Genomic DNA, 26,392 nt, shown 5'->3' with positions numbered 1-26,392 from the left:
TTATTCTTTTACATATTCAGATTCATTTAAAAACTATTTAATTTAAATACTAACATACTTCATTCCTACTCAAGCCGACCCGGAAGTTTATATTATAAATAAATTTCGATTTCTCTGTTAAAGAGATGACAATAATATCATTTTGTGAAATGATAACTATCTTCGTTTCCGAGTCGTACGGAAAAGCAAGACCGTAGTTTGTGTTTAAAACCATCCTACTAAATTGTCCAGTGTAGTGTATTTGATGGAAGGATACATGTTGTAAGGCAAATTGACCAAGTAGAATACCTTTGTATGTATAATTCGAAGGAGAAAACTAATAGATATTATAGTAAGTGTCAATACTATTTTTTTTATTTTCTATGTTTGGCCTTAATTAAAATTACTCGTAATGAATGATTTTAATTACTAAGTTTAACACGTTTGGTCTAGTATATACTATTTATACTTTTCCAAGTTTAGTTTATAAGGAAATATTATAGTATATATATCAACGAGGCAGACCTAACGATAAACACAAATCCAAAAGATATACAAGACGAAAGTTTCAATCATGAAGATGCTATGCATCCTCATCAAACCGTGTTAGTCATGTATATGTGTTCTTTAGCTTAATGAGTGATCACACATATACTTTGTTGTTGTCTGGGACATAGGGTGAGGTTAAACTGGGCTGTTTAAGTTTTAAACCCCTTTATCTTTTAATTAATCACGAACAGCGGAATTACAAACGGTACACAGATGCACCTTTATCAAATACCTGTTTTTGTTGATTGGTTGCTGGCTGTTGTCTATTCCACAGCCCTTTTATTTATATGTATCCGCAACCCAAATGGACTCGGTGTGATTTTATTGAGGCATTAAAGTCGACTCACTGAATGAGGAAAACAAACGTATTAAATGGATATATATATAACATCATTGTTTTAATATATTTGTATATAAATGAGACAGCGATAAACATTTATTTTTGTACAAAGCGTCTTAGCCAATTCTATTAAGATATTACTGAGTCCTTGTCCCCCTTTCCCACCTTTGTTTATGTAGTCGTAACTGTTCATGCGCAGCAAGTAGGAATTGTGTACGAATACAGAAAACGCTGAGTCAAAAATTAAATATACGGTGCATTTAAACGATATTAACGACCCATAACTTTTTGAACAACTTTTATAAAACAAATACACAGGAAGTTATTAAGCTTTCTCCAACATTACACAATACAAGTACTGTATTTAAAAATAAAAATTTTAAGATAAAAAATCAATGTTCAAACAGGTACATGTACATGTAACCACAAAACAGAAAGGGAAATCCGAACGAACAAAATCATAAAAGATGAATTAAAGTTAACATTGTTATGTGAATGTAACCAGTGGCAGATTGATTAGTATGATTTGAGCGTTGTTAAACAGGGCGAAAGATACATTTCCGAAAGTAAAATATTAGTCTTGATATAAGTAAACTTAAAAAAATATTAGTCATCATATAAGTAAACTTAAAAAAAAAATTTTGTAGGTTCTGTAAAGGTTTAAGATTAGAAGACCGGCAGTAAAATGTGTGACTGCTACCTCAAACTGAGGAGCCCTGTGACTGAAAATTTATTTTGTGAACAAACGTAGCTTATATAGATTGTATAATTATTTGTTTTTAAAAACGTTGGTTAAGATATATATTAGAGGTCGTTCATTTAAAACGTATCAACCGTATCATATACGTTGGCGTATACGCATTTTCAATAGTATTAAGTGATCCCGAGCTTAAGAATATTATACTTTTTCCCTCTGTCCCTCTGGTATCTTTTGTCCCTCTTTTCCAACAATTAAGTCAGTTACAAATTAAATACTAGCATTAGAAATTAATCAGTTGCCTATCTGCGTTATTGAAAGTATAAACAATTAAATCTCGGAATTACATACTGAAGATGCGTATATACTGTGCGTCAACGTATATTACTGTACGTCAACGTATATGATACGGCTGATACATTTTTAAACGACTGACCTGTAATGTAAATAAGATTTGTCAAATAATTAATATTGAGTATTCAGTTGATCTTTAAAAAAATATTTTGACAGAAAGCTCTATTTGCATTATATTCAGTGAAGGATCCAGGAGGGGAACCTTCCGAGTGCCGGGGTGGAACCCCTTTTTTTTAAGACGATGAATTCATTTGAATTGGGACATATCGTTTGACCTAACGACCCCCCCCCCCCCCCCCAAACCTCCACACACGTTTATCCTTGGTTGTGAACCCCGCTTTAAAAATGTCTGGATCCGACTCTCATAGTTTCTGTTTCCTGGAAGTTTTCAAGATTGTATAATACAATTATTAAAAGTTTAACGCATAATAGCAATTTCGAATTATGAAATTTTGTTAATTTCCGTTAACAGTATAATCTTTGTTGAATTTGAAACAGAGGATATGTTTTGATCAAATCGTACATCTTGACTCAAGTATTAATTTCTGCTCCTGCATTTTATTCTGTTTCCTCGTTTCCTGTTTAATTCTGTATTCTAATTTTTTTAAGCCATTGTTTTTCTACTATTCTATATAAATTTTGCCCATTATTCTCTATTCTTTATAAAATTTGCCCATTATTCTCTATTCTTTATAAAATTTGCCCATTATTCTATATTCTATATAAATTTTGCCCATTATTCTCTATTCTATATAAATTTTGCCCATTATTTTCTATTCTATATAAATTGTGCCCTTTATTCTATATTCTATATAAATTGTGCCCATTATTTTCTGTTCTATATAAATTTTGCCCATTATTTTCTATTCTATATAAATTTTGCCCATTATTCTCTTTTCTTTATTTTTTGGGGTCTGTTTTTCTCTATTCTTTACATTTTGTTGTCTTTTATTCTATAAACCCAATCCAGACCGTCTACTATGTTCTTGGTAGATGTTTAGTACAATGTATATCAAATATGATGACACCAAGGTTACAAAACTTAAAGTTTTAATTTTGCTAAATTTTATTAGTCATATTGCATAGATTGACTTGACTATAAGCATGATAAGCCACCAAGATAAAAAAAAAATGTTTTTACATGGGTAAATAAGAATAACAATAAACTATCTGCCCTTTGTGTACTTTGATATTATAATATATATTTTGAAATTTAAAAACACAACAATGAGTTAAAACAAACAAACTTCATAAGACATTCATATGTAATTCAGTGGTTGTCGTTTATCTATGTGTTGCATATTTGTTTTTCGTTCATTTGTTTTACATAAATAAGGCCGTTAGTTTTCTCGTTTGAATTGTTTTACATTGTCTTATCGGTGCCTAGTATAGCTGACTATGCGGTATGGGCTTTGCTCATTGTTGAAGGCCATAGGGTGACCTATAGTTGTTAATGTCTGTGTCATTTTGGTCTTTTGTGGATAGTTGTCTCATTGGCAATCATACCACATCTTCTTTTTTATAACATGTGCTTATTCATTGAACGAGGATGGTTGGATATGGAAGTACAAAAACTAGTAATTTAAAAAATTCTATGGAACTCAGCCATCTTCAAGCTTGTACAATATACACCAAATATCACTTAGTTTTACATTCCAAAACCGTACGGCCTTCAACAATGAGCAAAGCACATACCGCATAGTCAGCTATAATAGCCCCCCCCCCCCCCCCCCCCCCGATAACTTTACTCTACCGTAAAAATTTAAATTAGACATGACTTAGAGCGTCAACGGCAATAGATCATGACTGAAGGGGATGGGTCAAATAATATCCATGGAATGAGACATTCTAAATCAAATGCATACCAAATAGTATATTGCCTTACCATAGTTCCCCTTAATAAACTGACATAATCCATATATAAACTTCTACATTTTAACCAAGTAAAAGTTTCAAATCACTAATTTAGTCCTTACACCTTGCTGAGGGGGCAGTGCTTAATAATTTCTTTTAAAATGGCATTAAATAAATGCATTGTGCCAATGATATAAAAAACGAATACCAAATATCATTGACTAGCAGTAGTGGGCAAAACATAAAAACAAACTGTAAAAATCAATAGCGACTTTCGTTCTTAATATACCATGCATTGTATACACTACAGGACAATATACACTTATCATTTGAACTTCTTATTTGCATTACTTGCGATAATGTTAACCCATTGAAAGATTTGTAAAGTTAATTTCCTTAATATCTCAAATATCATATTACATCTAATCTGAGCAGTGGACGCAGGAATGTACGGTCTGCGGAGTTAAAGTTTAAACCAATTTCATACGAGTACACTACATGTACATGTACGAAGTACGAACCCTTGTATCTGAGCATCGGACGAAGGAATGTATGATCTGCAGAGTAAAATCAATATCATACGATTACAAATACATGTACGAAATACGAACCCTTGTATCTGAGCAGCGGACGAAGGAATGTATGGTCTGCGGAGTAAAATTAATATCATACGATTTCATTACATGTACAAAGAACGAATCCTTGTATCTGTTCTGTGATAATAAATCCTTTCACAGTCTAGCGAAGGTACATCTGCTCAGTATAAAAATTCCTTAGCTCGACTTGAATATGTGAACTCCGTCATCAAATTTGTCTGTACGTAGGTTTAGGGGTTCAATCCTTTTCCCTTTTAGTTCCATACAAAGAAGTGCAGAATTTTTACTTTTTACTCTTTGATATATTTAGTACCTTGACTTCATCATGTGACTGTCCTAAGGAAGTAGCCTCGTTATTATCTAAATAGTTTTGTCATTTAGAGAATTTGGTATGTATGGTAGTCTCAAATAAATGTATTTGCAACTTCTCTAGACTCGCTTTGATTTACAGAATGATGTTCTCACAATGTAATCAACTGCGTCGGTGTTTTATTGGAGGCCGGTTTTCGACCTCTAGATGAATTTTTGAAGGAGTTTCTTTGTCGTCTGATACCGATCTCATTTAAGTTAACCTATAGGTTTAAAATTTTAAAATGTAGATATATGTGTGACTTGTAGGTGGCACGGTAGTATTTGTATTCCAGAATTTAGGTTGCTCTTTTGTGTACCCGACTTAGGTAAATGTATCTAAACAGTGTGATTGGACAAAAAATACAGTATCAACTGAACATACTTTTCAAAACTGAGGGATGAATCAGGTGTAGAAAAATATGTAATAATTTTACAAACAGATGAAAATGAATTTTTGAGAATTATTTTAAATTTTGTATTCACTGCACCATAAAAGACCTAAAAGTACTAGTGGCCTTAGGTTTTTAAAAATAGCAAAAAAAGTAAACGGTCATGATACATATTCAAATTCATTTCTGAATAGTTAAATGAAAGTACTTCAGTTAACTGTGAATGTAGAATTTTTTGCAGTGTTAGAAAGTGGTGAAAATTCTAAAAAGGCTATCGTTATCGCTTATGGGCCAGGAAATACTACCGTGCTACTTGTAAGTTGCAGCATGGTTATCTTATCTGAGAGTTTATCCGACAAACGATTTCTGCGAACAGTTTTTTAAAATTGATATTAAGATGCCTTTGATTGTATACAACATGTTCAGTGAGGAACAGACCATTTCGTGCTTAAGACTGTTTATGATAAAAAAAAAAAAAAAAAAAAAAAAAGGGGGGAGGGGGGTTGCCAATATTTCGGTTAGGTTTTCGATACATAGCCATACCTACAAATGACACACCTTCGTATATAAAACTCAAGTAACTGCAGGTTATGTGTTAATTTACGATTTGGTCATTCAAAATGAAATGATGTATGTAAACCAAGCTGGTAAAGATTATTTTCACATCAAGATAACCCTTAAAACATTTCTGGAAAAAAAATCACCTGTTAACTTATAATTTGATTTTAGAACAATTGTTTATACATTTTGAAATTTCTAGACCATCGGTGCAACTTCATCAAACTTATTATGTACTGTACTTTTAATCTTATCGAATATGTTGTCACAATACACCCCTACTTCTACCGGATAATGGCCACTATTATTTATTTATTTATTTATTTAATTAAAGGTGTGATGTAGACACATTACGATAATAGATTTGTTAAATATCTATTTTTATATATACAAACTTTTAATCTATTAGTTCCTTCTTCCTAGTCTGTTGCACGATTTTTCAAATTTATTCAAAACACTTCACCGTGTTCATTGAAGAAAATGACTTTTCATTAACAATTGAAATCACGATATATGATCAATTAGATCGTGAGTTATGAATTATTATAACCGATTCTGTAAATATGCAAATACTTAAAAGTCCTATATGAATACCTTGCTGTAAAAATCGTGCAATTAATGTTTATTCGTTGTATAGGTAAAAAGATGACACACCCAAATTAAAGGTAAAATGTCTTATTTAAATGGATTTCTGTATGTGTGCTTTATATTTCTAAATGAATTAGTCATGTTTTTCTCCCGTCATGTTGTATTATTGTAGATCAGTGTCTTTCAAAAATACTGATGTGCACCATAGAGCCATAATATTAATTTATTATTGACTGACTGTCTACATAGTTTGTAACAAGACGTTATAAAGTGTTGTGCCTTATCATATATATATCTTTATATATACCCACGATTTCCCCCTTTAAAATGGCCAAGCACAAACCAAATAACAAAAATAGGAAGACAATGATTTCTCAAATAAAAATGTTCACTCATTAGATGTTGGATGTGTACTGATTGATAATTTAGTCTTAGATGCATGCTTGTTTATTGGTTGTTAGTGGCTTTGAACTAGCTGTCAGTAACAGCGAGTACTCTGAGATCTTTACTTACGTGTTTATTTATTTTTTGGATGTACAAGTACCCCGCCACGTCCACTTGTATTTGTTATACATTTTGTATTTGTATATTTTTTTATACATCTGATGAATTGATCTTTTTTCAACTGATATTTATAATTCGTTCTTATGTTTTACTGTTACACCACTGTCCCAGGTTAGGGGTAGGGTTTGGATTCCGCTAACATGTTTAACCCCGCCACATTCTGTATGTGAAGCCTGTTATTCAGTGGTGGTCGTTTGTTTATATGTTGCATATTTGTTTTTCGTTCATGTTAGTATACTCGTTTGAATTGTTTAACATTGTCATTTCGGGATTTTTTATAGCTGGCTATGCTCATTGCTGAAGGCCGTTCGATGACCTACAGTTGTTAATTTCTGTGTTATTTGGTCTCTTGTGGAGAGTTGTCTCATTGACAATCATACCCAATCTTCTTTTTTATAGTTATGAATTATTGTGTCTTGTCATAAAAGGGAGCTATGAATAGTTATTATTAAAGACGTCAAACAAAACCATGAGAATCCCCAATTCCCCGCCTTTTAAAAAATGCCAAGCACAAACCAAAAACAAACAAAAAGGACAACTATGATTTTTCGAATTAAAATGTGCATTATTTCGATGTTGGATGTGTACTGAATGATAATTTAGTACATGTTTTTTTATTAGTTGTTAGTGGCTTTGAACTAACTGCCAGTATTTCGGTTAGGTCTTTGATACATTACCATATTTACAAATGACACACCTTCACCAGATCTGTACTATGCGGTATGGGCTTTGTTCATTGTTAAAGGTCGTATCAGTGACATATATAGTTATTAATTATGTGTCATTTGGTTTCTTGTAGAGAGTTGTCTTATTGGCAATCATACCACATCTCCTTTTTTCATACTCACATGACCGATATGATGATATCTGACCTTAACCTCATTTTAACTAACCAGTGTTTAGGTTATAATTTCGGATTGAAATCTGTTTCACTGGAAAGGTGTCATCACTCTGTAAAAGACAATATTATGAGTGCGTCGTACATATGGTATTGGTTTTTTTTCCGAAACATGCTCATTGTGCGAAATATTGAATAGAAAGTATTGTTTAAGTGATTTTTGCTACATGTTTTATGTCCCTTGTTGTAGTAGTATACGAAACGATTTTAACTAGAAAGCATGGTAATATTCAACTATATTTTCTACCCCAGGAGTGGCTTACGTTAGCTGTACATGTATGTAGCAAATCTTTTCGGCATTTTGGTGCCTCAATTCTCTTTAAATCGTAGTTTATTTTGTCTTTTAACTCATTTATTCGAACACCACTGTCTTTTGTAGACGAAACGCACGTCTGGCGTAAGTTTATACGACTGATAATATTAATGAGTATTTAAAGGAAGTACTAAATACCGAAAATTTAAAACAAATACCATACATTTTTCAAAGCTGTATAATTACATTAACGGTACATGTGTCATTGTACTAGATTTACCGCACCAAAAATTGAGTATACGCTATAATTTCTCTTGTAGATTGGCAGTAAATGATGAAGATGTTTGATGTCTTATTGTCTGTTGTGCTTGTCTGCATAATGAAAGGTAAGCTCGATGTTACTGAAAATATGTTTACTAGGTAGGTTATTGGACACAAAGTCATTTTTTATATGCATTGAACGCGAAATTTTAACTGGTAAAAAGGGATTTAGTTTGTCAAAATTTTAATACATGTATGACTCGGACTTCTCTTGAACTGAATTTTAATGTGCGTATTGTTATGCTTTTACTTTTCTACACTGGTTAGAGGTATAGGGGAGGGTTGAGATCTCACAAACATGTTTAACCCCGCCGCATTTTTTGCGCCTGTCCCAAGTCAGGAGCCTCTGGCCTTTGTTAGTCTTGTATTATTTAAATTTTAGTTTCTTGTGTACAATTTGGAAATTAGTATGGCGTTCATTATCACTGAACTAGTATATATTTGTTTAGGGGCCAGCTGAAGGACGCCTCCGGGTGCGGGAATTTCTAGCTATATTGAAGACCTGTTGGTGACCTTCTGCTGTTGTGTTTTTTTTTATTTTGGTCGGGTTGTTGTCTCTTTGACACATTCCCCATTTACATTCTCAATTTTATGTATGACATTCATTAAGCTTATGGTATACAACCACTTACTAGTTTTCATAGCCCCATTGCTTTCTGTGTTAAATTATGCAACTTCAAGCATTAATTGCTTCTTGGTCTTAAGTTCAAACAAAATGGCAATTATTTCATGTCAAAACTATTATACTTTATCCTGACTTGTGCTGAAAAAGTCAACATATTACCTTTAATTGCATGTTAGAGCGTACTGTGTTCCTGGAAGTTTGATAGTACAAAAACATGTACATCTGATCTGATCTGAACAACAGGGCAAATGTGTCCTATTAAAAATGTATATACTCAAAAGAAACCTTTAGCAATGGTTCTACAGTAATACCAAATCCCTTAGCCTTTATTTAATACACAAAATGGCACCCCATAATTTTGGAAGTAAAGTAACTCTCAATATTAAGAATTTTTATTTTATTTTGTAAAATGTTGTTTGTATACATTGTAGGTGTAATACCACCATTGATTTTCCCCTATTAGTCTTTGTTAGATTTGCACTTTTCAAAAAAATGTGCAGAATTTATCTTTGTTTCAAATAAAGAAATACTTGGCATGAGTAAAGTTTTATCCTGTCCAGTACTATAGAAAAAAATTCACATAACATTTCATTGCATATAAGAAAATAACCATCATTGGAAGTTAACCAATCAAATGTCTCCCCTTATTTTATCTGTGTAAAAGGTTTAGTCACCATGTAACCTCAAGATTACAAAATTTTCTATAGAAATCCCAAATAAAAAATATTGGTGTTTTGAAATACCCAAGACATATGTTTATGACACAGAAATGTTTTTACTGCAATAAAATGTAGGATTAATTACCCACAACTGTCAAATTCAAGGGAATATTTTTTTAGACCTACTTTTGTATGCAACCGGATGTGACGTACCATGATTTGGTGGTATTACATCTATAATTGCCCGTGTTGTTCGATTGTTTCGATTGCCCCTGAACATTTACCATGATTGTTTTTGTTCAAATATTTTAATCGAATCTATTCAATGTTTGTAGGACATGTATCATGTAGGAACATTTCAGTCTCACCGAATTATGTACATAGTGGCACACAACTGACATTAACATGTGATGTAGGTGGTTCAATTGTTAACGGAACAGCATTCTTCCGCAGAAACTCTGAAGATTTAGGCAGCATTCAGTATGATCATAAAAACAATTGTTATGTGAATTCCTCATCTACTCCCTGTCCATCAACGTGTTCATGTGATGGACAGGGCAACCGAATGATATGGCAATACACACCATTATCTACACCATCTTCTGACCAGACTTTCTATTGTGATTTTATTGGTGAAAGTGGTTCATTCACTAGAAGTACGACCGTGAAGAGGGCAGGTATGAAAGTGTGTTGCTGTATATATAACAAGTCTAATTAAAATGCTTTATTTACACAAATGGATTGTAAAGATACACAAGTACATACTGTAATTACAACTGTTGCATCCTATAAGTCACATACTATGGTAGATTTACATAGTTGCAAGCATTCAAATTATTATACCTGTTGCGGTAGATTATATGTGATACAAAAAAGAAGATGTTGTATGATTGCCAATGAGACAACTCTCCACAAGAGACCAAAATGAAACAAAAATAGGTCACCGTAATATAGTAATCGTTAGAATATTGTGTTCAAGTTATACATTGAAAAATAATTTATTTAGACATTATTTTGTGTAGTAAGTGTAGTATTGGTTCATAAAAACAAATCTGCACCGTATAATGTGTATAAGGCAAATATCATACAAATCATCACGATTATATAATAAATATAGTATGTATATGTTGCATATGTGTTTTGAATCAAATATTTTATAAATAAATGTGATAGTGATCGTTTTGTACAAGTTTTTCGTCATTCAGCCTAGAAGTGGAATACTATGTTTACTACTGCCTTATCTGAACCTGAGTACATGTACATGTATGACTGGAAATCTGGAAATTCTGATGCAACAAATAAGGAAAATATAAAATGTGCCTCATCTAGTTTAAAACTATGGGTCTTTAGTTATTTCGGCTTAAACATTTTATTCTTGAGATTTGTTCCTTTTGACAATGAAATGTTTTACCCAAGAACCACAATACAAATTGTTTTCCGATATCACTGTTAAAATGAGTATTGATTCATATTACGCATAATGCATTCCAAACAGAAAACGCCTACCATGCGTGCAGACATCCGTTCATTATACTGTTTGTAGCGCTTGATTTTTTTCTTTCATACAATGTCGGAAGAATTTGAAATTGATATATGAAACATACTAAGTAAGCTAATGTTATGAACAATATCAATATACTAGCTGACCTTAAAAGAAATAAACACTTAGCATGCTGAATGTAAATTATAAGAATACAATTTTAGAATACATTTTTATATCAATACACCAAAGACTTGATACAAAAGAATACACAATTTTGAAATTTTTGTGCAAAGTTTGTCAAAACATCATTTATCATTTTTATTTGTTTCAGTATTGTCATTACCAACGATATCACCACCAGCCTCTTCATACAATGCGACTATTCGTGGGAAACTAGGACCGATACAATGCGTAGTGAAGTGTTGGCCATCTTGCGGTATCAAATGGTTTGGACCAAAAGGTTTCACTTACACAAATGAAACTTTAGAACTGACTAACATTCAAAAGACAGATTCTGGACAGTATCTGTGTCAAGCAACAAATGTATTAGGGACAAAAAACAGTACACATGTCACAACTACAGTGCAGTGTAAGTATGTGTAAAGTGATATAATATGATTAATTGAGAAGTATTTTTTTCTCGCATAGCACAAGTTTTCAAAACAATGTGTATTTTAATTCAATAGTTTAATTTGAATTCATGAGTCTTTTTTTTAAACAAGAAAGTAATCAATTTTAACTATTACAGAATTGGGATGCAATAGAAGTAATAGAATGCTATGTTTATGAATTATCGGTTTGGGTTATACAGAAACACAAAAACATCTTTTTCCACATAACAGTCAATGATCATGAACATATAACTTGTTTAAAATAATCACATCTTCGACATCATGTTGTATCTAAGCTGCTGGATAATATGGATTAGAAATAACAGTTTTATTTGAAAAAGTGTGAAGTTTGCTGTACATTTTTTTTCCTGTATATATAGCAGAAGGGGTTTTCGAATGATATAAATCAAAAGAATTATGAGTGTTCTAATAAATGAAAGTGGAAGCCATATGTAGCACACAACAAAGAGAAAACAGTAGTTGTATTACTTATAGCTTTATTAAAATATGAAATATATACTAACAATGATGATTTAAACGTTCAAAAATGTCCAAAAAGAATTATCTAATAATACACCGTATAGTGAAAAACTTGGAAACTTAAAATCATTACAAAGTCAACCTACGTTGTTGCTACAGAGATTGTAAACACGTATGTTTCTATGTTGTTAAATGATGCTTTTTCAAAAATCAAAGTAAGGTCGAATATCACACGTCTCTAGAATGTGATAATATCAACGGTACCGAAATTGCATCAAATAGGAATTACAACAGAAAATATCTTTTTAGTGATGCTGGAGTCAGTGGTTGTAAATTATTTTAAGGTATTAAACATGTATGTCTTCCTAACTTGAAAATATTTGTATCCATCAGTAAACAAATTTCCTTGATAATTGGACAATTATTTGCACAAAGAAATAGTATATTTTTTTTGAGATGCACACAATCTCAATAGTTCTAAACGAAACGGATGATGTTCGTTAAATAAATTTCAATTTTCAAACAAACACATTGTGTCAAATTGTTTATCACTTACAGATGGACCAGAGAAAATAACCTTATCGCCAACGGACCAAACTTATAATAGAAACCAAGGTCAGTCGATTGGCCCTATCAAATGTTTGGCTGAATGCGAACCATCATGTGATTTTGAGTGGACATATCCTGATGGCACACCACTAAAAAGTACTGCATTGCCACAACTTGTTTTAAAGAAATCACACCATGGCCAATATAAGTGTAAAGCATCAAATGGGATAGCAAGTAAAGTGACAACAGTTACAATTAACGTAAATTGTAAGTATGATAATTTTGATGTTGGCGTTGACGTTTTTTGACTATTGACCCTCAAGGTTGATCGTAGGTTGTCTGTTAACATCATTAAATATTATGGATAAAGTATTGATATTTATTACTGATTGAAGACCTAAGGACTATTGCCATAATTATGGAAAGGAATATCCGCCATAATTATACATTTCTTAATTTGTGAAATGCAATACCTGAATTTGTAGTATGCAATTTCTGAATTTGTGTCATGCAATTTCTTAGTTTGTAAAATGTAATTTCGCAATTTGTCACATGTATTTTTTTCATTCGTTACAAGCATTTTTATTTCCTTGATATTCGTTACAAAAATTTCTACATGATTTCTTGATATTCGTTACAAAACTTTCAACATTTCTTGATATAATAAATGTAACTTCTTAGTCTGTAAATGCAGTTTATTAATTTGTTAACGTATTTTCTTCGTTCGTTACATGAATTTCTACATTTTGCAATCTGTGAAATGTTATTTCTTGGCTTGAGTCACGTTTTAGTAGGTCGTGTCAGTGCACTTGGTTCTACTGCCAGCCAATCAGATGTTCCGTTTCTAACGAAAACTAAAAGTTACAAATCAAGAAATTTTTTAAGTTAAGAATGAATCAATTGCACAATATTCAAAACGCAGTCGCAGTGGATTCATGCAAACTCGTAACTTTGCAAAATCGTTCTTAATATTTACCAACTCGTATTTCTAAAACAGATACGAACCATGATTAAAATTACAAATCATACATTAAGCCCTTGATTTTCCCCAAGCTTAGTTTCTACAAAACTCAATGAAATATGGTGTTCAAAGTGTAGTACTTATTCTGAATTATGTATATTCACAAATTTTTTGAAAGGGGTTCCAACAACCTCAGGTCAAATAGATAGAGAGTGCCGGCCTATACAAAAGCATTAGTAGTCAACCAAATAGGATGATTTATCCCCGGTGCCTCCCGCCCAATTCCCCCCAATGACTAATGATAACTGATTAAAATATTGTGTATAATAATTTTTCAACATGTACATGTTGTAAATGAAAAAAAATATTGTTCTAATAATAACATATAATCGCGTTCTTCTTAACACTTATTAAACTTCAAAACGCGTCAGGTATATATAAACATGGAAAAAAGTATTGCAACACCTTGATGTTTTTAAAACTTGAAAAACCAGCCTCTTTGTTTTGGATGGAATATGATAAAATATTTGTAAAATAATATTGAAATATATGTCTGTTAACATTGGCATTAAAACAAACAAAAATTGTATGAAAAAAAAAATGTTTTATCTAACCAAAATTTTTATAACAAAATGAAGTGTTTTTTGTACAAAAAAATGCATTTTACAACTTTAACTGTAGTCCAACCTACAATTTCAGACATTTCAAAATTAATCTTTAGATGATTGTTCACATCATGGTGGATCTTTATACGCCAAAGAATTAGTACTTTGTGCGCATTCTCCATTCAAACGGATAACCACATCTTAACATCTTCTGATTCCTGGCATAAGTCGACCAATTTGTTGCTAAGGTAACATCAACCATTCCTGACGAAGGATGTTGTTTATTTCATGACTTGTTTGAACAGGGGTGTCCTTTCGTGCACTTTACGCCCAATAGTGTCCCATATATGCTCGATATGGTTCAAATTCGGGCTACGATCGGGTAAAGGATGATAAACCGAATTTCATTGGAACAATGGATCTTTCTCCACGATGCTAATTTCAAAACTTTGGCGAGATCTGCACTATATTGGATACGGGCAATTCTGTGTCTGTTCGTAGACAAAGGTCCCTGAAATGGTCTTATCGCACGATAATAAGTAGCGATGAACCAATCTCGAACAGTTCTTGCTTAAAGGCTCCTGTATGGTCATTACTCTCTTTTACAAGGTGTCAATCACATAACTTTATAAACTTTGTTAATTAAAGTGTTGAAAAACATTGAGGATAAAGAAGATCTGTTTTATTGGTTACGAGTACAGTAGCTGCATGTGCAGATAAGAACTCATCGAGTCGATATTTATTGATTAAACTCTGGTGTTATTTAAATAATGTTTAACTAGTTCTATTTCAACAAATTATATCACAAAACAATAAAGAGTGCTTTTTTAATTTGAATTTCAATTTGGTGTTGCAATACTTTTTTCCATGTGTATATATATCATATAAAAGAAATTAAACTTAATTGCGTGAAATGATTATTTTGAATACGGATTGGCATAGGTACAAGTTGACATCGACACACAGTTAGTTCGTGTGGAATTTTGTGGAACATCTCATTGGCTTGCAGTCGTAATAATTGCTCTGACACGATCTTCTAAAACGTGACTCAAATAAAGAAATAGCATTTCATAAGTTCCTAAGTGTATAGAAATTCATGTAATGAATTATGATAATATTTTAAAAAATTAAGAAATTGCAGATACAAAGTTTAAGAGGTTACATTTCACAAATCAAGAAATTCATATAACGCATGGAAAAAGTACAAAAAAAGTCATGTTACAAATAAAGTAATTCCATTTTACAAATAAAACCTTTGCATGTTACAAAATGTAATTAAGAAAACACTTTACAAATTAAGAATGCTATATCTATGGCGGATATTTTCTTCCATACATAATTGATATGAAATGTACCTATATGAAATGTGTGTGCATAGATATTTGATCTTAAAATTTTTAGTCCGTTTATGTTCCTTGAACTTTTTTTTATTATATAAATAAGAAAAACATGCTTTTTAACTTATTCAATATCCTATTTGAAAATACTGATGATACATGATCAAGTATTGTCTCACCAATTTAAAACATATTCACACCTTCATGTGACATCACAAAATTAGCCTCTCCCATTGATACGAGTTCTCTTCAAATGTTAACAGGAATATAAATTATTTTAAAATTCAAAATGTAAAATTTCAACTGTTTGAATGAAGGAGCATGGGGATAGGTTCGGAAAAAAATGGACAAATCATTCAAAAAGGGAGTATTTACTGCTTCGGATAAAATTGGTACGTATCTATCTCAAGTTATTTAATTTTAAAAAGGCTCAGCACGAAATGTTTTTTTTTTAAATTAGATTTTTGAAAATATTATATCTTTTTAATAATGATAAAATTTAATCAAAAGATTTAAAGAATGAGAATCCTTCAAATATAAGACCCTGAATTTTTGATTGATGGAATTATAAGAGTTTTTCAGTTTGTTTGCTTTATATATCAACAGTTATTATTTATTTTAAACATTGTCTATTAGATCGACCAGTTAACGTTCAAGAGTTATTTTACTAACATTGTTCCCTTTCAAATATTCATTTTTTAGTTCCTTTTTTTTTCCAAATGGAAACTGACTAAAGGGACTGTACACTTAGTTAGCGCATTACTAAAAAGTCCACTGTCATAATTGATTTTGAATGGAAATTTATGAATGTATAACGTTTCATAGGGCATTGAAATCGATGTACTATGAACAAAAGATAGGGGTGTACGGATTTTCCATTGAAGGAGAAGGGTTGAATATTTTTAACATATTTTATTTCACATAGAAATGAACTCTATTTGAATAAAACTAATAAATGTTTAGTCTATAAATGGTGATTTCCACTTGCACGTTTTCGAATTGGCATAACTGCATTTATGTACTACCGCCCAAGAATGTAAACTGTAATGTAAACTATATATCATATGTAAACTATATTGTAAACTATATATTATATGCAAACTATATATTACATGTAAACTATATGTTGCATGTAAACTATATACTATATGTAAACTATTATATATTATATGTGAACTATATATGATATGTAAACTATTATATATTATATGTGAACTATATATGATATGTAAACCATATATTTTATGTACATTAAGGACAACAATATCGCTTAACCATTGTACTTTTCCGTCCATAGTTCAACGTTCATAGTAGGCTGCATTTATTTTCATAAATCCATTATATCTTCAATCAGAAGAATTTATAATTTAACATTGGTTTTTTTAGGTGAATACTGTGTAAACAAAGACATTGTTGCATCCTGTGAATGTTTTTTGGGGGAAATGTAGTGTTAACCTAGAGATGTACTTTGGAAGCAATAGCTCAATGAATTTTGTTTTTATGTCTTAATACGAATATTTTCAGATGCACCAGAAAACATAGAAGTGTCACCTTCGAAAACATTATTTATAGTCAATGAATTTGAAAGCTTTTCTGTAAGTTGTTCGGCCGATTGTAGACCAAGCTGTAACTTCATGTGGACTAGTCAAGCACAGTTTTCCTCATCTAACACCCAATTACGGATAACGAGTGTAAAAAGAACCAATGCTGGATCATATCGATGTTCTGTTAGAAATTCGGTTGGTACTGGGCATTCATCAAGTATATCATTAAAAGTTTACAGTAAGTATCGCTAGCACTTTTTAAAATTACTTTATGTACAAACTCTCTTTACCAATATCATACCGATTATATTCATGTTAATGTTCGGATCATACGTTGTCCTATCATACGTTGTCCTACTTATAAAGGTCGAAGATGTCATACTTTTATAAGTCTGGTTGCTTTCTGTCTTGAATTGATTTTCGACAACATTGTTCTATGATTTCAAATAAAAGGATTTATCTTGTTTTTGAAGCATTGAAATGATGAAAATTCTAGTTGATTTACAATTTTATTGTATAGTAATATTCACAATATTTTTAACTCAAGAATCTATGGGAAAATTTTAATTCACTTTTGTGAAAATTGAAAGTTTGTTAATCAAGCAAGTCATACCATGCATACACAATGCACAATGATTAATTGGTCTCTTTTCAGTAGTTTCCCCCCTTTCGATAGGTATAACTTTTATAATTAAAAACTTCAATCATATGCATCATACATAAAAATGTATTATTGAACATGTTGAATAACCATATAAAAAAGTCAATAAAGTAAAATTCAATTATTTAGGTTTTGCTTATTATTCATTTTAGCACAACCGACAAAAGTAGACAGAATGACTGTTGTTTGTACGGGTGCAACAACAGCGTCAATTGCTTGGATTCCAGATATGACAGTAGTACCTGGTGAAAATTTTACAGTCAAATATAAAACTTACAGCGGACAAATGCAACTATTCCCTTTTGAAGAACCGTTAACTACGGATGACATCTACTTGCTTCAAATAGACAGTCTCTCCCCATCTACAGAGTACACGTTTACAATGGAATCAAAAAATGGGTTAGGACGGGCTGAATCGAATGAGTTCACATGTACAACAATGGGTGCGTGTTTATAAATTAACCACATTATGTAGATATAGGAAAATGTGGTATGAGTGCCAATGAGACAACTCTCCATCCAAGTATCAATTTATAAAAGTATACCATTATATGTCAAGGTACGGCCTATTTTATTAACAAGAAATATTTGTAAAAAAAATTAATTAAATATGAACAAATACTTTTCTCTTTTAATTAAAATTTCTATTGTGTGCCATTTAGTGACTTTACCAAGAATGAATATATAAACTGTTGTCAGTCTCCTTGTTGAGATGCAGGCGGTTGTACACTTTTTCCGTGACTCAGAATTCAAGCCGATGGCTTATCTAGCTAATAAAGAGTAAACAATTTTGATCAGATGTTTGTATTTGCCATACTTTTTTGCCTTGAAACGTTTACAATGTTACGAAATTAATAGGCATCCTCATTTTTGACCAACGAAAGCTACAATATTGCTTATCAGTCTACAATGCTTAGTAAAAGCTCGAGTTAAAACTTTCATAAAAAAATAATAACAAAGGATGATTATTACAATTATAAAATGTTAGACGCTGCTCAATTTAAGACCAAAAATTATCTTGTTTTAAAATGTTTCATAATATGCATACATTAAAATATTTCTGTAAAGAAAACACACAAACTTTGCTGTTCAGTTACTCATAATGAACCGATAATATTAGAAATCATTCGATAATCTTTAATACATACATTGTATCGCTGTTATTGCTATTTTTATAGCTGCATCAGAGGAATCTGAAGTTAGTGGTGCTCTAATAGGAGGAATTGTATTGATATCAATAGCACTACTGCTAATCATCATAGTCATAGCATTAATACTACTACACAGTAAGTAGAACGTTTTGACGTTAAAAAAGACGACTCTATTTTATCAAAAGAAGTTAAAGTGTAACTCACCAAACAAACCATTAAATAAACACTTTACAAACATAAGCGGCACCATCTTGAAAAGAAATCAATTTAGTAAAGACTGTTATAAGAATGTTATTCTCAGTTTGTCATATTTTTAATATATATTAGAATGCATTTTTTAAGCCTTACTCCATACCAACACTTTAAACATGTTTAAGCAAAGTGGTTATATCAGGCGTTTGAGTGATAATTTGCCAAGTTGAACAACTTAAAGAATATCATAGTATTTTCTATTTTTTTTTTTATATCTGTACATGATGTCATCATAACAGGTTTCGAAGGTCAAGTGTAATTAATTTTCTTTTCAGAGTTTAGAATTCTCACAACTGATCTTTCTACTTTACCCTGTGCATGTCCAAATTGTATAACGACGTGCATCCAAAGAATTTCAAGGTATATTATAGCTTCTCGTCAAAATATACACCAACATCTTAAATATCAATTCATGTTGTTGTAATGGTCAACTCATGCCACCAGATTGTCAGTAGTTTCGTTGATTCTTGTCGACTTTCTACCTTAAAGTAAAATGGTGACACTTAGTGCAAAAAAGAGTCCACATCCATTTCAAAGGTCAATGATTCACTTACCATGGCAAACAACGAAATACAACTACAAGACAAACTCTGATTAAAAAAAACAACAAACAAAACCTTATAATGAACAAGATGAACATCACCAATAACCTGAGTGACGTCCATGCCCCGAAAGGATAAGCAGACCCAACTCCACATGTGGATTTAACTTCAGCTAGCAGATATACAATATAATCAGAACTAGGCTTTTGAAACACATATATTTAGTTCACGATCAGTCATTTGAAACAATTGTAATTTAGTTTATGTCATCATACGTTTTTTTTAACCTGAATTTTAAATTGTAGTTTTTGTTTTATCTACTTATATTGGTGCGACTGAACTCTGATTATGTTGAAATGACTGATGTTATATTCATGGTTTCTTTAATCGAATATTAAACTTCAATGTATATTTGAGTAAATACCAAAGGAGGCAACGATACATACACGTATATATATATTGTCTTGATTCAAGAAATTAAGAGCTGAAACAGTCGGAAATTTGCATAAAAAAAGATAAATGACACATAATAGTGACAATTCTTTATATAATTGTACAACGTACCTATAATTCAGCCTATTTCCTATTGTAGGTTATCAAAGAAAGATGAAGGTCCATATATGAATACAGTACACACAAATTATGTGAACACTACAATCAATGAACCTCAAGGTACGGTACAATCATAGTAGAACACAATTATATCAATTCATTGTGGCATGTTACAAAGAATATAACCTACAACGGCTTACATTATCCTCCATGTAAGTTATACTTTTTCGTGGTTCTCGTATGAAAAAGCAGTGTGGAAATAATCCGAAAAAAATCTATTGTTTGAAGTGAATTAAAACACTTACTTTTTTCAATTTCACATGCATCGGATATCAATTATTGCATTATTGTACAGCAAAAAAAAAGAAGGAAAATAACACTATATTAAAGTTGTGCTTCTCTGATTTTACTTTGCATCAGTAACGCTTTAAGCTAAATAATTAAAAGTCAAGGATGTATAAGAATCGAACTAGTTAAAGCGCTTTATTAATCCATTTGATATTAATCAAATTATTTAAGGTCAAATCAAAATATTCTATGTAATGTAATGGGTAACGAAAAGTAAGTTGTTTCGATTCGCTTCAATGTGATGCTCCTTCTTTTGGAAAGTCCATTGCTATTCTATAAATTAGGAAGTCGCACAAATACTTGAGATATATCTTTGACCATTGCATATATTTTATTGTAGAGGGCAATGTCAATACAGAAGTCACAAATGATGACAATGGAAGGTATAGTATAACTAAGATAATCTGTTATTAAAATGGAATATTTGAATGGAATTAATATCATACATAAAAAAACAATGCGCGGGAGTGGATCGTAACCCTTGGCTAGCGAAGATGTGGACCGTATTGTTGGAACATAAACATGATAAACTATAGATAATTTGTCAAATTGGCTGTCAATTTTTCATTATAATTTTTATTTTAGATTTATCATTTCAACACCATTTCGGTTTGTTTTATCAGACAAGAATATAAACTCAGATAATGTCGTTTTATTGCCACTGAGTGCACGACATAAATGTACGGAAATGAATCCAAAGATGACGACATAAGCATATACAGTTTATCATATAGCATTTAACTTTGATAAAAAAAAAACGACACCGTTTAGTAAGCTGTAAAAAGCCCCGACATGACAACATGAAAAACAATTTATCAAACACTACCATCATGACTTATTAAAAAACAATTAACGAAAAAACAAATATAACAGACAGCAACAAACAACAACCACTTTATTACTTGCTCTGGCTTAGGACAGGCTAGTATAGACTGTGTCGATGTTGGGAAAATTTGTTAGCGCTCTTCAATCATCCACAATGACATAATTAGAAAAAGAAATATATCCAGCATCACCAAAAAAAAATAAAAAGTATTTTGACTAAGATTTTTTTTTCTCTGAATATCGCTTATAGACCTCATACTTTATTTAAGACCCTTTTGACTTGTTCTGGTTCGAATTTCAATGATGACTCTTTCGTAAAGCACGGCAGGGGTAAACACATATAATTAATAATGAATATGGGGTTAATATATAATAAGTTTTTATTGATCTGTATCATTTTAAGATCTTTCTCGGTTTCTATTATAATGATAATTATATTTTCAGCGATAAGCCTTATGATGATCTTGTAAGAAGAACTTCGAACTCCTCGGAAAAACCATACGATAACTTACACATGTCTCCAACAGGTAAATATGCATATTCGCTGCATTTTAAACAATGCTTCATGTGCTTTGTCTTCCAAAATTGATAATGAAGATGTATATAATCGCGTTACATGTATCCAGTACATTGTAACCAGCATTAATCATTTAGAGTATTTTGTGGGAATTTGATTACCACTCGATTGTTGTTATGCGTCATTGAGAAATGGTCGATATATAATAAAAGCATGAATGAGAGATAAAAGATATCAAAGTGACATTCCAATCCATAACTAGAAAATAAGCCAAAATTGTCATGTCGAAAAAAAAGAAACGTGATACACAGATATTCCATAAAGATCAATCAACTCATGGTATCGTCTGTAAAATAAACGAAGGGATGATTTCAACTTCAACATTTGGAACTCTTGGTTTAATAGCTTGTAAGCAGAAACTCGCATGATGGAAACTCCAGCCCTGTAATACAGAATCATCTTAGAGATATGTACTCTGCATCTGCATGAATGTTGCTACATATAAAAAATTACATATAAATTCACAAATGGCATTCTAAAATAAATTTTTTTTATTTTTTTTTTAACGACCCTTATTGTCAATTATAAGATGTTAGTCAACTTATGAGGCACACTTGACCGTATCTAGTGCATCCGTAAGTTCAAGTTTAGTCATACATAGAAAAGATAATGAAAGAAAATATATAAAAATAATTTTCAATAATCAAAGATTTAATTACACGATACACCTTCAACCAAAAAGTAAAACATGCATTAAGCTCCAACCCCAAACCCTACGGGCAGCAAAAACGGAATGACAGGCGGATGCTGATACCTGAAAACGAAAGTCTCTGCTAGCATTATCGAAGATGCATAAAAATGAGTTTTTGACGAGCCTGCCACATTTGTCGCAGAAAACGCGACATAGGGATAGTGATCCGGTGGCGTCTACGGTGGGGATGGCGGCGGCAGCGGCGGTGTCGTTAGGTCACTTCGTAAAAGCTTTATATTTTAGAAGGTGGAAGGCCTGGATGTTTCATACTTTGTATAAAGATACCTTATGTTACGAAGTTTTTGTCTGTCCTTGACCTCAGTTTCATGGTTCAGTGACTATGCGAAAAAAAGTTAAGAACTTTGTTTGTAATAATAATTTCTCACTTAATTGAGTAATATGATAACTATATTTGGTATGTGCGTACCTTGCAAAGTCCTCAAAGGAATTTGAGGTGTACTTGTCCAACCGGCAGATTTCATTTGACGTTGACCTCATTATCATGGTTCAGTGGTTATAGTTAAGTTTATGAGTTTTGTTTTTGTTTTTCTAATACTAAATGCAATAGGTTATTTTATATTTGGTGCATAAATTAACATTATGGTGTACATGTTAGTTATATGAACTACTTTGTAATAAATAAAACATCTGTGTTTATATTCTTTCATAATTATTAATGTAAAACAAATAAAGACCGTATTTCGAATATTTAAATATTTGAAGTCCGTTTCTCATGTTTGATATTTTAAGAGGTATCGCGTCATTGAATACGTGCGAATTCGTCGATAATTCAAAATTTGCAACAATAAGTACTTGCAAAACATAAAACATACAGCAATTTCCTCTTTTAAATATTGGTAAAATAAGAGAATGTGCACTAAATACACGAACGTAGGACAAACATAGATTCAGAACCAAACGATGTCCTCTGGCATAGTATGAAACATGTACTTTGAGAACAGTATGGACCTATGGAGAGCCTGTTGTATGATGAATCCCAAAAGATACATGTAGCTAAACTATGTTTACAATTCGTTTTTATCCATTATCTAAACTTGTATCAATCAATAATGTAAACCACTAGATAATATTTTTATGTAACGGATATTAGTATAACAAATTTAAAGTGAACCTTCATGCGAAACTATTACTAGGTAAAAAGGACAACATTTGTATTTGATTTTTTTTAAAGAATATGTGTCTGTAAGTAATTTGTTATGTTTTAATTTCAGGTACACAAAATGATCAATCGTCACATTATGCTAATTATGAAAATGTGAACAAAATGAAGAAGAAAAAAGAAAAACCTCCTCCAGTGAAACAGAAGCCAAAAAAGAAATTAAACAGTTAACCTAAATTAACGTTTTATATTAGTATACAGTGCAATACTATTGACTTTATGTTGAAAGCCAAAAAAAAGTATGGAGAAAGTTCCCAATTGAAATTTGATGACATGAATTAAGAAATTAACGAGAAACTAATGTGCTACACATGTAACTTTCTCTGGCAATGTTGATATTATATATAGTTTGCAACTATTTTACGGTTCCTTTTGGTGAAATCGACCCGTATTGTATCTCGTAATTTTACAACCCCAGCTTTCAAATTTTATTGATTTGCATGTTATTCAAGCGCTTTGGAAACATGATTTTATATTACATGTATTTATTACTTTTTGGTGTTTAAATCCAATCCTACACAATCTTGATTTGTTGAATTTAGTTTCAGCAATGAAACCAGCAAGTTTAAGAAATCACAGATTTATAACTTTTCGACGTTTGTATCAAACTTTGATCAAATGTTCTCTAAAGTAAAATACCAAAAAGAAAAGATAAAGAATTTTATCGCTATTTTGTGCATTTTTCTTTTGATCTTTTTTTTTGTGATAATTTTCATATCATGCTTCTCGCTTGAGATGGAAAAATTATCGCTAGAAACTAATGAGGCCACGTGGCGTTGCTAACGAAATTGACATTGAAATTGACAACGTCGTCATAGGTAAAATAGCGATAAGGCAGCAACCATTTGATTTTCTGGGGGGGGCTATGGTTTTTTTTGGAAAAAAAAGTTTGTTTCCAGGTTTTGGTGAAAAAAATAATTTGTTTTGGACCCTGAGAAAAAAAAATTGTTTGTTTCACCCTCAGCTCCCACTATATGTAATGCTAAAATTGTAAGAAAAAAATTGTTTTCGGTTTGTCGCTAAAAAAATAGATTGTTCTTCGCCGAAGGCGAAAAAAAAAGTTTGCACAGAAAAAAAAACATAGCCCCCCCCCCGAAAATCAAATGGTTGCTGCCTAAACAGATTATCATTGGTCATCTCAACTCGATTGATTTTCTCACTTTCGCTGTACCAGCTCTAGCGAGAAAATCAATCTCGTTGAGATAATCAACGATAATCTATAAATATCTGCATTGATATCAGTGATAGTACTCATTTTAGGTCAAAAAAATAATGACCTTGTTTTTTTAATTGATTTGATAAAAATACAAAATGAAGTCTTATATCTCACTCCCAACAAAAGCTCTGCATAAGGTTCCTTTGAGTTAAACTGTGTATTATTCAATTTTGCATAAATGATCGATATAAAAACTATTTTTGTTAAGTTTTAATTAAGTGTAATCAACAGCCTTACAAAGAAAGAAATATTATTAATTTTAGAGAACTTATAGCAAAATGCATTTTATGCTATTTCTATTATCTATATATGGATGGGATGATATCAAAATTATAGTTGGACATTGCGTGTAGCCTATGCTCGTTTCCTTACATATAAATATTGTAGGTCGAAAGCAAATATGTTAGAACACGTTGAAATTGTTGACATACTAACAGTATGTTCATTAGATCAAGTTTATTTTATGTGATCGTTTAAAAACTGTGTAATGTACTTTAAGTCAAAGGGTAACAATGATTCTACAACAGTTACCATGTCTTACTGTATATACACTGTATATGGCCATTGCAAACATTTACATATAAAATGAATAAATAGAATTATTTGTGAACTAAGGATCAGGTTCAACTCGAGTTGGTATATTATAGTCCATGTTTCGTAAGGGGAATCAAAAAGAAGGACATCCGTACATCCACAAGTGGGTGGTGTTTGTCCAGGCCCTTCATTACGGCCATCAATTCTGTCTGGTTAGTTAATTACCATCTGAGACAAGTCATCTCTTTTTACATACTCAAAATTCCTTAAAAGTAAGTAAATACTTGAATTTAAGAAATGAAAAAAATCTCAGAAAAAAAAATAATGGGATATAAGGAGGAAGACATCATTGAGATTTAAAAGAAAAACTCATCAAAGATTCAGGCTGATAATTTTGCATTACATCTACAAAAGACATCAATGTCACTCGAATAAAAAAAAAGTGAAACTAAGTACGGAGTTGAAGAGCATTTAGAACCTAACATTCAAGAAGATTTTGTCAAATAAGTCCGCGGCTATTTCATAGAACAGACTCCTTGACTTGACATAAGAAAATAAACATGTTTCTTCATGAAAGTAGTTCTAGAGAATTGATCGTCAGTATGTATTGCATATGCTTTGTATGCATGCATGTACATAGCAGTTTGAATGCTTTTCTAATTGATATTAATATTGTTACATTTGTTTTTTTTATTCATTAAAAAATTATGAAAGTGTA

The 26,392-nt window shown here is 31.4% G+C and overlaps 1 protein-coding gene across 1 annotated transcript; it reads left to right on the top strand.

Moving 5' to 3' along the window:
- Nucleotides 1–26,392, top strand: LOC139523687 (B-cell receptor CD22-like). The gene is made up of 14 exons (XM_071317901.1): nt 1–331; nt 8,291–8,356; nt 9,911–10,252; nt 11,390–11,647; nt 12,708–12,965; nt 17,126–17,383; nt 17,959–18,249; nt 18,985–19,092; nt 19,485–19,569; nt 20,344–20,423; nt 20,992–21,034; nt 21,921–22,003; nt 23,977–24,758; nt 25,047–26,392. The coding sequence occupies exons 2-13, from the start codon at nt 8,302–8,304 to the stop codon at nt 24,093–24,095; spliced, it is 1,980 nt and encodes a 659-aa protein (XP_071174002.1). The 5' UTR covers nt 1–331; nt 8,291–8,301; the 3' UTR covers nt 24,096–24,758; nt 25,047–26,392.

Source organism: Mytilus edulis, chromosome 5 (genome assembly GCF_963676685.1).
Source record: "Mytilus edulis chromosome 5, xbMytEdul2.2, whole genome shotgun sequence".
NCBI lineage: Eukaryota > Metazoa > Mollusca > Bivalvia > Mytilida > Mytilidae > Mytilus > Mytilus edulis.
This window is presented reverse-complemented; position numbering and strand designations above follow the sequence as displayed.